Below are 18,522 nucleotides of genomic sequence, written 5' to 3' on the forward strand. Positions count from 1 at the left end.
CCAGATCTGACAAGTGGTGACATGGTGATGTTTCAGTCACTTGCCAGTGTTGCTTCATTAGTGATTGTGAGAAGGTTGACCATCATTCCCTGGTGATTGCTTCAGTAGAGAGATGTCCTGTCCAGTGACATGGTTTACATTGGGACCTTGCTGTGCAGGTAGACAGGGCAGGTCCTTGTTGCTCCGTAAAATAGAAACACAACGTTAGTGAGAAGTTTTCGCCCACACAGTTTAACTTGCCTGCATAAAATGGGAGTGATTGTGAGGTTGTTGGCTATACAGTGTTAGTGTTTAATGGCATGTGATACTTTGTGTTGTGTGTGAGTTTAATGTCAAAGTGTTTAGTGTAAGCAACATATGGTCTTGAAGTACCAACACGCAACACGAGAGTGACAGGATGCATCTGTCTTGAGATTTTACGAGTTCCTGAAATCAACCTTGGTGTTGGAAGTTCCCTGCCAGCCTCTTGCTCTCTGGGTTTGATTCCCAACCACGGCGAAACGTTAGCAAAGTTTCCTTAATCCACACGCCTCTGTTTACTTAGCAGTAAGTAGTTAATCGATTGGCGGATTGCTTTTCCAGAGGTAATAATCACTTCAAAAAATAAATGACTAATAATAATTTGGCCACTCGATCCACGACTGTTTGTGGGACGCTGCTGTGCACAATTGGCTGCCACGTTTTGCCCACAAAATATACAGACAATTTACTTTACAGTATATTCTGTGAAGCGCTTCGAGACGTCTCAGAGACGTGATAAGGCGCTATATCAAATGCAAGGATTATTATTAGTAGTATTAAAGCAAGAGCACTCATGAGACACTACCCTGAATGAAGGATGCTACATAAATGCAAGTTGTTAAGTGTACTAAATATCTGGCATTTTCTCTTAGCCCTGAACAAGCCAGACTGTGTGAACTTGAGGACCAAGCGAGGGCTGCCAAGAAAGGGATGTGGGGAGATGGAGGTGGCTCTCAAACCATTCGAGATCTGAAATACACCATAGAGAACCCCCGACATTATGTGGATTCTAACCATCAGAAACCTGTCAACGGTGAGTGGGCTGGGTCACAGCTTTCTGTTGTACAAGTCAATGGATAGACCACTCCCCCACCCCCAAGCTGCATCAGTTTGTTGCTTTGCTGGAGACTTCATTTTGAAATTGGCTGCTGCATTTGCTGACCAATGTTATTTTTACGGTACCAATATTATTGGAACACTGAATGCTCGGACATGAAGAGTTTTGAGACGTCTCGAAGACATGATAAGGTGCTATATCAAATGGAAGGATTATTATGCTGTAAAATTGTTGAATTTTCTAAACATTTTTTTTTCTTGCAGCGGTTATTGAGCATGTGCGAGATGGAAGTGTAGTACGAGCATTGCTACTTCCTGACTATTACCTGGTGACTGTGATGCTTTCTGGTATTAAGGTATGTTGGAGGGCAAGAGGTACTTTTGATGTTCAAAGCTCCTTGTGTGTAGCTGAGGGGTCCCAGTTTGGGACCTCTGAATGACAAACAGTTGAACAGAAACATTGAAAAAATGATGCTTTTAAGCCCTGTACACAATTCCTTGCCAATGCAGGTAGTTTGAGGCTAAGAAGCAACGACCACGACAACAAATGGTATTCTCACAGCGTCATTCATGTTGGGAGGATGTCCCAAGGTGCTAGACAGTCAGGGATTTGCACCCGAACTGGGGGTTGGGATTAGGAGGGGTGGAGGGCTGGGAGGGTAGGGGTAGGAGGGTGACCGAAGATTCAGTCAAAAAGGAGGGCGTTGAATGGAGGGAGCGACAAAGGGACTGGGATTGAGTTTCAAAGCATGGGGGACAGAGAGGCTGAAGGCCAGACCGCCGATGGTGGGGCAGGACAGGGAACATGCAGCAGTCCAGTGTGAGCTGTAGTATCGGACAGCCTGGTATGGGGTTAACAGGTGACAGAGGTAGGGAGGAGCAAGGCCGCTGAGGGCTTTCATCATTAAAAAGCACTTGTCTGTCCATGCTGTGGGGCAATAAAGTCCATTGGTGTGAGTCTTTTTCTCTCCCTTTTCTCTCCCAGTGTCCAACGTTCAAGCGTGAAGCTGATGGGGTGGAAACGCCGGAGCCCTTCGCAGCGGAAGCAAAGTTTTTCACCGAATCGCGCCTTCTACAGAGAGACGTCCAGATCATTTTGGAGAGCGTGCAGAACCAGGTTATTCTGGGCACCATCCTTCACCCAGTGAGTGCTTACTGCTCCTTGTGTGTCATTGTATCCGGGTCCTGCAGCTCAGTAGTTAGGAGCGCTCGCCTCGCAAGTGAGAGGACCTGAGTTCGATTCCCGGGTAGAGCGAAACGTTGGGCAGTTTCCTTACCCCACAAGCCTCTGTTTACCTAGTAGTAAGTAGTTAGTTGATTGGCAGATTGTTTTTCCGGTGGTAATAATCCCAATAATAATAATTTGGTGCCGTCCTTCCAGTGAGATGTTGTATCCAGGTTCCTATCTGCCTGCTCAGGTGGATAATGAAAGATCAGCGCTTTGAAAGGCGCTCTATAGATGTAATTTTGTTGTTGTTGTGACTTCATGGAAGGAAAAAAAGGGAGCTCTTTCGGTGTCCTGTACAACAACAACAACTTGCATTTATATCTCACCACTCACACAGGGTAGTGTCCCAGAGAGCTTGAACTCCATCCCAGAGCCCTTTCCCTCACTTCCTTCAAGCTCTGCCTAAAGACCTCCATAGCAATTGCTCATTCATCTTGTGGCTGTTTGGACAGATTGGGAGTTCTTTGCAAACTCAGTCACTACACTTGACAGCAATTATTTGTGAAACGCATTGAAGCCTCTGTGTGAGTGAGCAGTTGCTGTGGGGTGTGTGTCAATGCTGTTTTCTTTTTGTTTTTCTCTCAGAACGGTAACATCACAGAGCTGCTGCTTCGCGAAGGGTTTGCTCGCTGTGTGGATTGGTCGATGGCTGTTTACACCCAAGGGCCTGAAAAGCTTCGAGCTGGTGAGAGGTAAACACCTTCAATACACTACAGATTTACACTGATACAGCTGGCCAGGCCAGGGTTTGTACCTTTGTAACTGAGCCTGGGGTGGAGACGAGGGGGATAAGTGGGAAGATGCCCAAAGGCTCCATCAAGGAGGGAAGGGGCGAGGTGAAGGGGCTCTGAGATGGAGTTCCAGAGAGTGAGGGCAGATATGCTGAAAGCCAGACCACTGATGATTGGGTGGATGGGGAGAGGGCCTTGAAACAGAGTGGGTTGGTAGGGTTTGAGGTCACAGAGGTTCGGTTGGTCGAGAAGTAAAAGGATTTAAAGCAAGGACGAGGATCTTCAACTTCAGCCATTGTGGGATGGGGAGCCAGTGGAGCCGGGTGAGGAGTGGGGTGATCCGTTCACAGCGTAATGTGGAAAGGACACAAGCTGCAGAGTTCGGGATAGCCTGCATCTGGGGAGAGGCAGGTAGTCTGGTTAGCAGAGAGTCAGCGTAATCTAGCCTGAACGTGATGAATGCACCTTTACACAGTGCAGCGTCCTCCCTTTTAATTCTTTGGCACCTTCATTAGTTTTAAGAACAATTCCTGAAAATGTTTGTGCTCTCCCTTCCATTAGTACACAACCATGTTTGGATGCTTAACAACTCAGCAGTACTTCAGGAAAGTAATAGGTGTAATTAACAATAAACCCTGATTAATACTATAATAATCCTTACATTTATTATGATAAATCTTACATTTTAGCGCCTCATCGTGTCGTTGAGACATCTCAAAGCGCTTCACAAAATAGATTGAAAACTATTTTGTGGGTGAAATGCGGTAACCAATTGCATAAAGCAGTGTCCCACAAACAGTCGTGGATTGAGAGATCCCAATTTTTTTTTGAGGGATTATTGCCCTTGGAAAGCAATCTGCCGATTTACTGCTTGGTAATCGGAGACATATGGAATAAGGAAATTTACCTAAGGTTTCTCACCACCCGGGAATAGAAGCCAAGTTCTCTCGCTTGCGAGGTGAGCGCTCTAACCACTACCCTACAGGACTATTTCTTTAATTGCATAATTAATTCAATCCGTGCATCTGACTGCTACAACTTGGGAAACACAGATGCGTGTTTACATGGTTTGCACATCTTGCACAATGGGCCCCACTTTGAGTGTTGGGTTTCTGGCAAATTGACTCTTACCAGAACTTGTACTTAGTCTGCCTCACCGCAGGCTCGGGAGGTTTGCCATTTGCCGTCCTGTGGAATTCCCTGCCCTGACTTTAAAGCTGACCAAGCGACATCTGAGATGGTTATAGTTTGCACAGTCTCGCTGCGGGAGGGGTGAGGGAGAGAAAGAGATTCCAGGGAAATTCTCTAAGGAATGGCTCTGTGATTTAATCATCGTTGAACAGCAGCTCGTTATTGTAAGAGAGTCCTGAAATAACACACTCGTTATTCTGCAGAGACTTGTGATGGAAAATAGGAAGTTTTTTTCTAAACTTTTACTGTACTGAAGTCCTGTAGCTCAGTGGTTAGAGCACTCGCCTCACAAGCGAGAGGACCTGGATTCAATTCCCGAGCAAAGTGAAACGTTAGGCAAGTTTCCTCACTCCACTCACGCCTGTGTACTGCGAGCTAATTGACCTGGTTGGAACCTGGTTGTTAGCCGATTGGTAGATCACTTTTCCAGAGTAAAAAAATAATAATAGTAATAACTTGGTCACTCAATCCATGACTGTTTGCGGGACAGTGCTGTACACAATTGGCTGCCGTGTTTCGCCCACAAAAATACGGTAAATTCACTTTACAGTATATTCTGTGATGCGCTTTGAGACTTCTCGAAGATGTGATAAAGTGCAATATCAAACGCAAGTATAATTATTATATATCTTTACCCCACCACTGCTGTAGTAAAATGGATACTGACTCCACTCTTTCCTGTCTGCCCACTGCACTGCTCATCCTCTACAGCACAGAACCCTGAAACATTCATTCAGAGTAAAGTTATTTCCTGTACGTTTGTTTCAAGGAAGACGTCAGAAGGAACCTTTTTATTCTGAAGGTTATTAGAACATTTCCACAAATCTCTGTTGAGACTAAGGCCATAATATCCAAAAGGGAATTAGCTAAACATTAGAAGAATGGAGTCCAGTAGCATAGTGGTTAGAGCACTCACCTCGTAAGCAAGAGAACCAGAGTTCAATTCCCGGAAGTAGGACAAATCGGTCTGGAAGAGATTAGGGCGGCAAATTAGGCAAGTTTTCTTAGCAATAAGTAGGAACCTGGTTGTTAGTCGATTGGCGGATCACTTTTCCAGGGGTAATAATCCCTTGAAAAAGTGTTTGTGGGACACTGCTGTGCGCAATTGGCTGCTGCGTTTTGCCCACAAAATGTACAATTTGTTTTACAGTATATTCTATGAAGTGCTTTGAGACATCTTGATAAGGTGCTATATCAAATGCAAGGATTATTATTATAACATAAAAGTGCGTGTAGAAACTGGAGGATTAGAGCTCATTTTATATTTAGTCTGAAAAGCTGCCTCCTACACTGTAATTTCTATGAGAGAAGGGGTAATATGTGCTGAGGATGGTGAAGATTGAGTGATTTCTACAGGGGGAAATCAGTCTGGAAGAGGTTATCAGGAGGGGACAGCAGTGGACAGGATCACAAGATTGGTTTGGATACAGAAGGCACATTTGTCCTATTTGATCTCATCCTTCCAGGATCCTCACCCTACCATCCACCCATCACAGCGTTGAGAAAAACAGCTTGATGTTGTAAAAGTAAAGTCTGTAGGGCCAATATACCCAAAACAGGGTCTGCTACATTTGTTTGAGCCTTTTTCAGCACCTTGGGATGTCCTCCCGAAGTGGAAGACGCTATATAAATGTAATTTGTTGTTGTTATCTTGCAAAATGGGATTCAGCAGGAATGAGCTTTCCTCTCGACACCTGGTCCACAGGCTCGGTAATACACAAAGTGAATGGGAAATAATCTACATTAGGTACAGCACCTTTCACGTCAGGAAGACATCTCAAAGCACTTCACACGATTCACTGTACAGTGTAGTAACTGTATTTTGTAGACGATTGAGGCAGCTAATTTGCACACAGTCATGTTCCACAAGCTCAAACCGCAACTGTTTATGGGACACTGCAGTGCGCCAGCGGCTGCCATATTTTGCCCGCAAAATATACAGTCAGTTCACTTTATAGTATATTCTGTGAAGTGCTTTGAGGTGTCTTGAAGACGACAATAATTATTATTGTTATAAGTGCACATTAATTTACCTGGTTGCATCAGGCAAACCCCTGATGGCCCACTCCCTTTACGCTCTTGGTGCATTTGTACGTCACATTACCTGTAATCGCTCAAGATGCTGGAACCACCTGTTGCATAGTATAAGAATCCTCTGGTGTACACAGGCTTTAAAATAGATTCTGAAGGTTGTTCAGGTGCCTTTGATGTTTACTGTCGATGGATTGTGAGCGTTAGATGGACGTCCAGTACATGAGCTGTGGTTTCCTGGGCTGCTAATGTGAGAGAGCAGACCTGCACTGTGACTCTGTTACCCGTTCCCTGGTATTCAGAATGCTTCTTTTCTCAACAGATCTGCCAAGGAACGCAAAGTCCGAATCTGGAAGGATTATGTGGCACCGACAGCTAACATGGACCAGAAGGACAAGCACTTTGTAGCCAAGGTACGGGATGATACTTGGCTTAGTATGCGCTTTAGAGTCCTGTACCTTAGTGGTTAGAGCATTCGCCTCACAAACGAGAGGACCTGGGTTCAGTTCCCGGGCAGGGCAAAACATTAGGCAAGTTTTCTTACTCCACACGCCTCTGTTTACCAAGCAGTAAACAGGAACCCGGTTGGCTTTTCTGGGGGAAAAAAATCCCTTCAAAAAAATTATTAATATTTGGTCACTCAATCCATGACTGCGTGTGGGACGCTGCTGTGCCCAATTGGCTGCCGCATTTCGTCCACAAAATATACAGTCAATTCACTTTGCTGTATATTCTGTGAAGCGCTTTGAGACGTGTCAAAGACATGATAAAGCGCTGTATCAAATGCAAGTATTATTAAGATTTAGTCTCTGAGTGGGCTGCCTGATTGCAGAGAGCTTGATATCTTGATGGTCTTACAACAGCAGCAGCTACAACTACTTGGATTTATATAGTGCCCTCCACGCCGGACGGCGTCTCAGAGCTTCACAGTAACGGATCCCGGGGCCGAGCCAAGGGGAGGGGGAGGAAGGTGACCAAAGGCGGTCGAAAAGAAATGTCGTCAGAAGGGACCTGAAAATAGGAAGAGAGGAGTCAAGGTGAAGGGAGTGAGGAAGGGAGTTCCAGAGCCTCGGGGCATGGTGGCTGAAGGCACCGCCGCCGAGGGTGGAGCGGAGGACTCGGGGGGCGCGGAGGAGGCCAGACCCGGAGGATCGAAGGCAACGAGTACTGTTTTGAGGAGAGAGGAGGTCAGAGAGGTCGGAGGGTGCAGAGGAGTGCAGGGATTTGAATACAAGGGTGAGGATCTTGAAATCGATCCTCTCTGGGACAGGCAGCCAGTACCAAGGACTGATAATCGGGAATTGTAGTTTGGTGCGGGTGAGAATGCGGGCGGCAGAGTTTTGGATTACCTTTGTAAGACCAATGTGTTAAAATTTTGGATCATATTGAAAATTCTTACCTTGGGGGTTGTTTTCTCAGTTAGTTTAAGAACAGGCTTCCAAATTAAAACAATTAAGGAATTTTCCACTGCTTTTGAACTCTCTCCTATTTCAGTTCAATGCCCTTCAAACCTCTGAGGGTGCTTCAGGTAAAAGGTGGTCCCTGAGACAATACCCTCCACAGGGGGCTCTCGATAAATGCAAGTTGTTATTGTTAAATTGAGGTTCTGTTTGCTCATCCACGTGAACACTGAGAATCCCGTGACTATTCCCCGTCCTGTTGGGAAGGGGAAGGTTGAGTCTCCCGATGATGTGGCCAGCCATACAGATTGACTGGTTATTCACCCAATGGCTGTTTGTGGGACCTTGCTGTGAACAAGGGTATTTCTTACAATAGGGCATCGGGACCTCAGCAGCGAAATGGTTGCACCCTCCTGGCCTGCAGAAACAGTTTGACAACGATTTCAGTGAAGTGCTTTGAGGTGTTTTGCCTGGAAAAGCGTTATAAAAATGCAAATTTTACTTTCATAGGCGATCTATTCCCTTCTCCCTCATGTATTCAAGTTTGCTCTTAAATGTGTTGATGCTTTCTGCTTCAACCAAACCTTCTAGTCTTCATTGTGTGGATCTGCTTAGCTTGAAATGGGCTGACTGACGGGACATTTATATAATCATAACCCTTGTGTTTGATATAGCGCCTTGTCGTGTCATCAAGCCGTCTCAAAGCGCTTTGCAGAACATGTTGTAAAGTGGAGCGACTGTGTATTTTGCCTCGAGTGGGGTTGAGCAGAATAGGCAGCTGTTGGGTGAAGTAAGGGGGTGGCTTGGGGTTTGTACCAAGAGGTTTTGAACGCCGGAAATGCAATTGAGCACAATTGATTCAGTTAAATATTGCACGGGGTGAAATTTAGCGGTGCCACTAGATGGCATTGTTGGCTCAAAGGTGCGCAACTCGTACAGTAAATGGAGGTGGAATTCTTTCAGTAGAAATAGCTGAGATTCCGGCAAAGTGTAACAATTGAGTACTTATGTCTAAACCTTAACATAATCAGTCCTCAAGTCCACACCTAATACCTCTGGATTGAATTCTTCCTTGAGTTGCTGTAAATAATACTGGTAATAAATCCTCCCATTTTTATAAAGCCTTATTACGTCGGTGTCTTAAAGTACTTCGCAGGAATGATTGTGCAGTATAATGACTATTTGTAGGTGAGCCCAGCAACCGTTTGCACGGAGCAATGTTCCGCACGCTGCCGTGAAGCGAACGGCTAATCGTCTCTGGGGGATTGTTGGCCAGGGCTTTGGAAGAAATTCTTCTTTTCGAACAGTACCAAGGGATCTTTAAGATCAATTGAAGAGATGCAGATGGGAACTTGGTCCAGTGCTTTGGAACTATACAAATGTATGTTGTTGTTTAACATCTAATCCAAAGGACAGCCTTTTCGCCTTCCCAGCACTGCATTACAGAGTCAGCCTTCCCTCAGCACTGCATTACAGAGTCAGCCTCCCCTCGGCACTGCATTACAGTGTCAGCCTCCCCTCGGCACTGCATTACAGTGTCAGCCTCCCCTCGGCACTGCATTACAGTGTCAGCCTCCCCTCGGCACTGCATTACAGTGTCAGCCTCCCCTCGGCACTGCATTACAGTGTCAGCCTCCCCTCGGCACTGCATTACAGTGTCAGCCTCCCCTCGGCACTGCATTACAGTGTCAGCCTCCCCTCGGCACTGCATTACAGTGTCAGCCTCCCCTCGGCACTGCATTACAGTGTCAGCCTCCCCTCGGCACTGCATTACAGTGTCAGCCTCCCCTCGGCACTGCATTACAGTGTCAGCCTCCCCTCGGCACTGCATTACAGTGTCAGCCTCCCCTCGGCACTGCATTACAGAGTCAGCCTCCCCTCGGCACTGCATTACAGAGTCAGCCTCCCCTCGGCACTGCATTACAGAGTCAGCCTCCCCTCGGCACTGCATTACAGAGTCAGCCTCCCCTCGGCACTGCATTACAGTGTCAGCCTCCCCTCGGCACTGCATTACAGTGTCAGCCTCCCCTCGGCACTGCATTACAGTGTCAGCCTCCCCTCGGCACTGCATTACAGTGTCCTCGGCACTGCATTACAGTGTCAGCCTCCCCTCGGCACTGCATTACAGTGTCAGCCTCCCCTCGGCACTGCATTACAGTGTCAGCCTCCCTCGGCACTGCATTACCGTGTCAGCCTCCCCTCGGCACTGCATTACAGTGTCAGCCTCCCCTCGGCACTGCATTACAGTGTCAGCCTCCCCTCGGCACTGCATTACAGTGTCAGCCTCCCCTCGGCACTGCATTACAGTGTCAGCCTCCCCTCGGCACTGCATTACAGTGTCAGCCTCCCCTCGGCACTGCATTACAGTGTCAGCCTCCCCTCGGCACTGCATTACAGTGTCAGCCTCCCCTCGGCACTGCATTACAGTGTCAGCCTCCCCTCGGCACTGCATTACAGTGTCAGCCTCCCCTCGGCACTGCGCGGCGGTGTCAGCCTCCCCTCGGCACTGCGCGGCGGTGTCAGCCTCCCCTCGGCACTGCGCGGCGGTGTCAGCCTCCCCTCGGCACTGCGCGGCGGTGTCAGCCTCCCCTCGGCACTGCGCGGCGGTGTCAGCCTCCCCTCGGCACTGCGCGGCGGTGTCAGCCTCCCCTCGGCACTGCGCGGCGGTGGTGTGGTCAATGGGCTTAAATCCACAACCTTCTGAATCACAAGGGGTGCAAGTTACCAACTGAGTCAGGCTAACACCTGGTTTGGATGAAGATGGCCGATTTGATTCCACTCTTCCAGAATACCTATCCAGCTGTCTCCCAATACCGCATCAATCTGTAGAGGGGCTGGCCTCTTGTCATGCTTCCTCTAAAGAAATAGCTGGTAATTCTAATAATCCTTATATTTGTACGGTTGAAATGCCTCCACGTTTAAAAAAAGCTCGAATTGTTTTTGAAATGCTTTAAAGTGCTTCAACAACAACAACAAATTACGTTTGTATAGTGCCTTTCATGTCTGGAGGTCATCCCAAATCACTGGTAATGGTAATTGCCATTGAGTGCAGTGATTGTTTGTTGACATGGCAGATAAGTTGGATGCATCAAAGTCCCTCAAGCAACCAATAAGTGAGTGTCCAGTTGAATCGTTTACAATGCTGGATTAGTGTCCACTTAAACAGATAGATGAGACCTTAGTTTATTGTCTCATCCAAAGCATGGCACCTCCAAATATGCAGCGCTCCCTCAGTACTGCAGTAGTGTGTTGGCTTCGTATGCTGTCCAACCTTTTGGCTGCTGAGGGCCAGCCCTATTTGATAAACGTCTGTGGACCCCAGAAGATATGCAGTCTTATATTTTCAACCATTAAATGTACAATCAATTCACTTTGAGTATATTCTGTGAAGCGCTTTGAGACATCTCGAAGACCTGAAAAGGTACTATATCAAATGCAAAGATTATTATTTTTAATAAGGAATATTTTTGTAGTTCCCTTCCAGTAACATAACATTTACGGGTTATGGAGGGAGCTGGTGGGCCAGATGAAATGGAGGGGGTGGAGGGCCTTTAGTTTGTATCACTCTGCTTTAGGAAATGAACTGGTGCAGTGTACGTACCTCCATATGGGTGCATTAACTGCTGCTCTTCAGAGCACTGGCTTCTAATGCTTTTAAGCACAGCTTCCTACAAATGCAGTTGTGGGTCTCTTCCAGAAGCCCAGAAGGTGTCTGTTTAATACAGTTGAACGGTCACTGAGGATTATTGCCATAGAGACAGTCTGTTGCCTGGAATTGATGGGGGAACCCATGGGAACGACATTAGGACAAACTAAGGCTGCTCCAAATAGCTCTGGAAATAGACCAGCCTCTCTTTTTCTGTTGATGGCATCGTAGCCGCTTGACATGGCTGTCCCCTGGGCCCTGTGGAGGAAGAGTCCTTCAAATCTGTTTAGCGTGTTAGCACGGCAGGGGCAGCTGGGTACAATTTGACGCCAGCTTCTCTCTAGTTTTGCTGTCTCTCGCTTTGTGCGGTAGCTGAGGGAGAGGAGAGAGGGCATGAAGGTAAAGGATTCATGTTGGATTAACCTCAAGAGCGTGACATCTGGTTGGAAGATAAACCAAGCACCACCAGTAAAGAATTGAAGCTTTGCTGATTTTATATATCAAATGCAAGGATTATTATTATATAAAAATTGTTTGCAGCCGCTTATTAGAATCATACAGCACAGAAATAGACCATTCGGCCCATCGCGTCTGCGCCGGCTTCTGAAGAGCAATCCAGCTCAATCCCACTGGCCCGCTTTCTCTCCTTAGCCCTGCAGTCCTGTCCTCCCCAAATACCCATCTACTTCTCTCTTAAAAGTTGTTATTCACGTAGTTAACAAAATGAACTCTATTTGTCAAGCCTTGTTGTAATTTGTAGCCTGACTTGCACTTATATAGAATAAACAGCTAGAAGCAAACGTGGGTGTATGAAGGAAGGTGTAATTAAATACAGTTGTATGTTTTTAGAAGGGTTTTGAAGATCGAGAGAGAGAGAGAGAGAGATGATGAGGTAAACTGTTTCCTCCAACCTAATGGGAATCCGTCTAAACGTGTGTTCATACGACTGTCCAACTAGTCTTCAGTCATCTCCCTAAGCCCTTACTCCTCCAAACCCAACCCCAGTTTGGGTGCAAACCCCTCGACTGTCCTCCCGAGGTGAATGAAAGGTCTTTATGGGATGAGGAAACTAGCATTAAAGAAACCACACAATAATAATGATAATCCTTGCATTTGATATAGTGCCTTATCGCGTTTTTGAGGCATATATTGTAAAGTGAATTGACTGTACAGATTGTGGGCGAAATGCCTATTGGAGCAAATTTTTTTGTGAAAGAAAATATTGTTTCTATGGTGTGTTCTAATGCAGCAGAATACAGCAATCAGTTTGTTGACTGACTGAGATGTGTCATCTTGAATACAAAGGGTGTAATATTGCTGTTTGCGGATTCCAGCCTTCAGATTTATCACGTTTCATATCATCCCACCAGCTGAGAAATGTGGTTCCTGAAGGCAGTGGGTGTAAAGGTCTAGATATCTAATCAGGTTGAACAATTCCTCCTACAACCAAACTGTGTATTGTATAATTCCTTTCCTATGAAACTTGGAGTCAGTACTGGTTATAGCCACTTTCAATGTGTATCCAGTTGTTTATTTCAATGGCATGTCTGGTCCGCACCCAATCCATCATGAGCAATTGCCACTGGGTTGATTAACTCTTAAGAGAGCATTTTGTAAGAGGGAACGGCTTAGACATTAATATTCCTTACATCTCATATGGTGGCTATAACATCTCATAGAGCTTCACAGGAAATTGATGTCAAGTATGGAGGCATTTTTTAGGCCAACATGGCAGCCATTTTGTGCACAACATTGTCCCATACGCCAGGGGTTCTCAAACCGGACATTGGATCGGGAGGACATCCCCAGGCGCTGGACAGTCGAGGGTTTACACCCGATCTGGGGTTGGATTCAGGGGGGTGGAGATGGAGGAGGCGGGGGAGATAAATTAAGGCACGGTCAAAGAGGAAGGTATTGAAGGGGTGAGGTAAAGGTACTCTGGGATGGGACTTCAGAGAGTAGGGGCAGAAAGGCTGAAAGTGGGGCAGGCAGGGCTGTGGATGTGAAGTAGGCCAGTGCCTGCTGATCGGAGAGAGTAGGTGGGTTGGTAGGGTTTAAGAAGGTTGCAGAGGTAGGGTAGGGCAAGACAATGGAGGGATGTGAAGGTGAGGACGAGGATTTCGACCTCAGTCTTCTGGGGGATGGCCAGCCCGTGGAGCCGGGTGAAGATGGGTGTGATAGGCTCGTGAAGCCTAGTGCAGAGAGGAGACGAGCTGTGGAGTTCTAGATAAACATCCTAATAGTATTGGGCCATCCATTGATCCGTGTGACGTAAGTTAACACTGCACCAGAAAGAGATGGTTTGCAAAAAGACTTGCTATAAAATACTGTAACTCTCATTCTGATCCTCGAGGCACTTTTCCTTCTCTAATGGACTGACTGCAATCATTCAGATCAGCAGCTAATTGCATCACCAATTGTGGGTATAAAATAGTGATCCTTCTATGCTTCCCTCGGTGCTTGGGATGTTGAATTAGGAGTTATATCTCAGTGATAAAGCACTTCATTATTATGTGGGTTCACTTAATGCATGATTGGAGTGTGACCCCAGTATTTCAGCTTCACTATCGTCACTCTCACCTACAAATCACTTCACACTCCACATCTCCCTAATACACCAACCTACAGTGACCCCACGCCTCCACCTGTCCCTCTGCCTCAAACCATCCACCTTACCCCTCTTTGCCTGTCTTCACCTGAAGACTTTCCTCTCTGACCGTGCCTATTACAGTCACCGCCCCTTACTCCCTGGCTCGGTGTCAAGCTATGCAATTGTTAAGCGCTCCGGGATGCTACCTAGCATTAGGGGTGCTGTTATTCACTTACCCCAAAATGTCCCAAGTATTTTGACTTAGGGCATCTTGGCTTGTACCACACCAGCTGCCTTTTTGTGCTCACTGGAGTCCTGTACCATAGTGGCTGGAGTACTTGTCTCTCAAGCGAGAGGACCTGGGTTCGATTCCAGGGCAGGGTGAAACATTGGGTTAGCTTCCTTACTCCACACGCCTGTTTTCCTAGCAGTAAGTAGGAACCCGGTTGCTAGTCGATTTGCGGATTGCTTTTCTGGGGGTAATTATCCTGCTTTTTTTAAAAAAGTGTTCGCTCAGTCCACCACTGTTTGTGGGACACTGCTGTGCGAAACTGCAATTCTGTGAAGCGCTTTTAGATGCCTTAACTACGTGATAAGATGCTATATCAAATGCAAGGTTTATTATTATTCGCAGTGAATGTGGAGGTGCAGCCCAGAGATGACACCTCATTCCAGTGCTCTTGAGGATTTTATTAATCCTGTCTACCCATTATAACTGGGCTCCACTATACATCTTGTGTACTTTGGGTTGGGAGTAGTGTATCTTCTACCGTATCTTCAAACAGAAAGGAAGTCCCAGTACAGACTGCTACATGATAAGCTCCCGGTCGTGTTTCATGCTCAAGTTGACATACTGGTGGCACAATGTTGTCTTGTCGTATGCTTTTCAAATGCACGCCCTCTGCACACAATGACTATTGGCACTGCCATTGAGGTAACTAACTCCATCTCCATTCTACCTGACTGCTGTTGCTTTCTGCTTGCCCGAGCAGTGAGGTATTTATCTTACTTTCACTGACGCAAACCTGTCCAAATGTTTGGGCCAAATATCTCAGAATCTATATTTAGGCTCCTTGTTCTATTGTCTTTCAAACAGTCAATAACATGTCATACGCGCATTCGTCACCTCAAGGCTCGACTACGGAAACTCTCTTTGTCGGCCACTCCAACTTCTCTCTCCACAAGCTGCAGAGCTTCCAGAACTCTGCAGCTCGTGTCCTCTCCCACACCAGGCTCCGTGACCCCATCACCCCCGCCCTCGCCCGACTCCACTGGATCCCCATCCCTCAGAGGATAGAATTCGAACTCCATCCCACAATCCCTTCCCCTCGCTCCCCCTCCTGCCTCCTTCAAGGCACGACTCAAGAACCTCCTTTTTGACTGTGCCTTCAGCCGCCGTCCTCCCCCCTCTGCTCTCCCTCATCCCAACCCTGATCGATCCCTGACTGTGCAGCACCTCGGGACGTCCTCCTGACGTGAAAGGCGCATTACAAATATAATTTTGTTGTCGTCGTCGTCACACTTGTCTGACATTTGACAACATTTTTCTTGTCCCCTCGCGTTTGAGCTGTTTTAATGGTGCCAGAAGGTGTGTGTAATTGTACGCAGTTTTCTGCCCTTCAAAAGAACACGGCAGCCTGTACTGTGATTGCTGTGATCAAATGCATAATCATCCAGCAGCCTGTGCCACAGAAGGTCTGACAGCTTTACGACTCCACAAACACGCACTTTAGTGGAACAGGAGATTTTTTTTCATATTAAAATGTTTTTATTGAAGTGCAGCTCAGTTTGCGCCCTGCCCAGTAAATCAAAGTGCTGCCTCTTGTGTTCTTGGAAGAGGTAGGCACCTCCCTACTTTTTTGATCTCCTCTTTCCCCACTCCACCACTCTGGCCTCCTGCTTGTCCCTCGTGCCCTCTGCTCCACCATCTGTAGCTGTGCTTTCAGCCTCTATACCCCGAAGCTTCGGAACTCTCCTCCGTCTCTCTGCCTTATCCCCGCCTTCCACTCTTTTAGATCATGACTGAAGACCTTCATCTTCTTCTGTACTGAAGGTCACCTCCTCCCTCCCCCTGGCTCGGCGTCAGCTCCACCACTGTTAAGCGTTGCCCTGTGTGAAGGCTGCTATGTAAGTGCAAGTTGTTGTTGGAATAACTTGCATGCAGTCTCATCCACACACAGTATCTTGTGCTCTGGTTGCTGGACTTGTGTACACACACATGCACGTCGCCACACACACCACTCTGTGACCTGGGTTTGATGCTTAATAATAATCCTTGCATCTGATGTAGCGCCTTATTATGACTTTGAGACGTCTCAAAGCTCTTAACAAAATATACAGTAAAGTGAATTGACTGTATTTTGTGGGCGAAACACGGCAACCAATTGCCCACACCAGTGTCCCACAAACAGTCGTGGATTGAGTGACCACATTTTTTTTGGGAGAGACTAATATTGCTGGAAAGCAATCTGCCAATCAAGCAAAGTGATAATAGAGAGGAGTGATCTTGAGATAATTTTTAATTGTATTCACTTCCCTCGATTACATGCTCCAGCAGGGTGTTTCCATGTTAGCTAGATTGTAGCACAAAGCCTTTGACATGCAAATAAACGGCTTGTTACCTAATTATGCCATATTAGCATTGGTAGGCATGTCTCAGCGTGCTTTACCTGCCGTAGTGTGGTGTGCTTCACCACGGAGCTGTACATTCTGGACGTTCACGGTGTCTGTGCCAGCGATCTTGCCCATTGTTTGTAACAGGACTTTACAGACCCCCTGGAAGGTAGAAGGCGAACTGGATGGACGTTGTTCTTTTTTCGTCCAGCATTTCTTATATGACTTTGTGGAAAATAGGAATTACAGAGGGGGGCATTCAGACACTCTCGTTCACCTGGGGGAACAAACTTCTCCACTGATCCCATTTCTTTGCTCTTCCCCTTCTTCCATTCATATTTTCCTTTTTTTTTTTACAAATTCCTCATAAAAGCTGTGTGGATTCTGCATCAATCAGTGTTTCTGGTTGGGCATTCCATATCTCAATAAACCCTCTGTCAGCAGACACAAATTCTTGTCACCCCTACCTTGGGTTTCTTTTGGTTGTCTTAAATCTATGGTGGCTAACAGTGGGAAACATTCAACTCGATGAACGTGTGCTTACAAAATGGAAGCTCAACACAGTTGGCCTTACTCGATCTTACATTTATTGCCTTTATAAAGTTGCATTTTGTTCAGGTATGACTACAGTATGCAGTGGTGTCAGTTTTAAAAGGGTCGTTGAACAAATATTTGAAGAGAAATGTTTAAAGGGGTTATGGGGAAAGGGCAGGTGGGGCTGGAACAAAATAGATAGATTCTTCAGAGAGACAGCATGTGCATGATGAGAAGATGGCCTCCTTCTTTCCTCTAAAATTCTGATTCGATGACTCAAATGGCTTTTAAATAGCCTTATTTTATTCTTTAAAAAAAAAGTAATAGGTTGCTTGAGTTTAAAGCTCTGCTTTAATAATAATCTTTGCATTTGATATAGTGCCTTATCATGTGTTTGAGGCGTCTCAAAGCGCTTCACAGAATATACTGTTAAGTGAATTGACTATTTTGTGGACAAAACGCAGCAGCCAATTGCTCACAAGTAGTCGTGGATTAAGAGATCAAATAATTTTCAAAGAATCAAACCCAGGTCCTGTCGCTTGTGTGGTGAGCGCTCTAACCAATGAGCTACAGGACTCCATGATGGTTGAGTGGAGCTCACACTTATTTTTGTTGGCAGTAATGAAAGATTAATTTCAGGATCTCGACGACCGAGCCAGAGAGGAGCCGCGCTAATCTGATGTCGCTGTCAACAGGAGTTGGTTCATAGCCTGTTGTGTGAAATTTTCATTGCGGGTTCTTTGGTCTTGAATTAGTACAAGTACATAATAGTAACCCGCTGGGTACAGTGTTTCTTTCCATCACAGCCATTATCATCACCATTAAATAATCTGTAGCTGAATCATTTACAGCAATGAGATGTTGGGAGGTGTGTGGGTGGTAATGCAACCCATCTCAACATGGATTCCTGATGTCTTGTAAATACCCAGTCTTGCTGCCAACTAGATTATTATTATAATAATATTACTTGCATTTGATGTAGCACCCTGTCACATCTTCGAGATTTCTCAAAGCGCTTCACAGAATATACTGTTAAGTGAATTGACTGTATATTTTGTGGGTGAAACGTGGCAGCCAATTGCGCACAGCAGTGTCCCACATACAGTCGTGGAAGAGTGACCACATTATTTTTATTTTTTGAACGGCTTATTAGCCTTGGAAAGCGATCTGCCAATCGACTAACAACTGGGTTCCTACTCACTGCTGGTAAACAGGTGTGTGGAGTAAGGAAACTTGCCCAACGTTTTGCCCTGCCTGGGAATCGAACCCGGGTCCTCTCGTTCACGAGGCGAGCGCTCTAACCAGTGAGCTACAGGACTCCACAATGCAACCATCTCAACGTGGATTTCTGAAGGGTTGTGAATACCGAATCTTGCTGCTAACTAGATTTGTTAGAAATATGTGTGATCCTAATAAGAGTTAGGACCCGTTGAGGACCTATTTCACATGCCCTCTGATTCTGCTCATTTTGTGTTCATCAA

The 18,522-nt window shown here is 46.2% G+C and overlaps 1 protein-coding gene across 1 annotated transcript in view; it reads left to right on the top strand.

Moving 5' to 3' along the window:
- snd1 (staphylococcal nuclease and tudor domain containing 1) overlaps positions 1-18,522 on the top strand; it is a 332,034-nt gene that overhangs the window by 14,123 nt on the left and 299,389 nt on the right. Inside the window, exons 5-9 of the mRNA XM_042335292.1 lie at positions 894-1,054; positions 1,342-1,433; positions 2,063-2,221; positions 2,891-2,997; positions 6,581-6,671. Of these exons, the coding sequence (XP_042191226.1) occupies positions 894-1,054; positions 1,342-1,433; positions 2,063-2,221; positions 2,891-2,997; positions 6,581-6,671 (610 nt within the window). The remainder of the gene's footprint in view (positions 1-893; positions 1,055-1,341; positions 1,434-2,062; positions 2,222-2,890; positions 2,998-6,580; positions 6,672-18,522) is intronic.

This window comes from Callorhinchus milii, unplaced genomic scaffold, assembly GCF_018977255.1.
Source record: "Callorhinchus milii isolate IMCB2004 unplaced genomic scaffold, IMCB_Cmil_1.0 Scaffold5, whole genome shotgun sequence".
NCBI lineage: Eukaryota > Metazoa > Chordata > Chondrichthyes > Chimaeriformes > Callorhinchidae > Callorhinchus > Callorhinchus milii.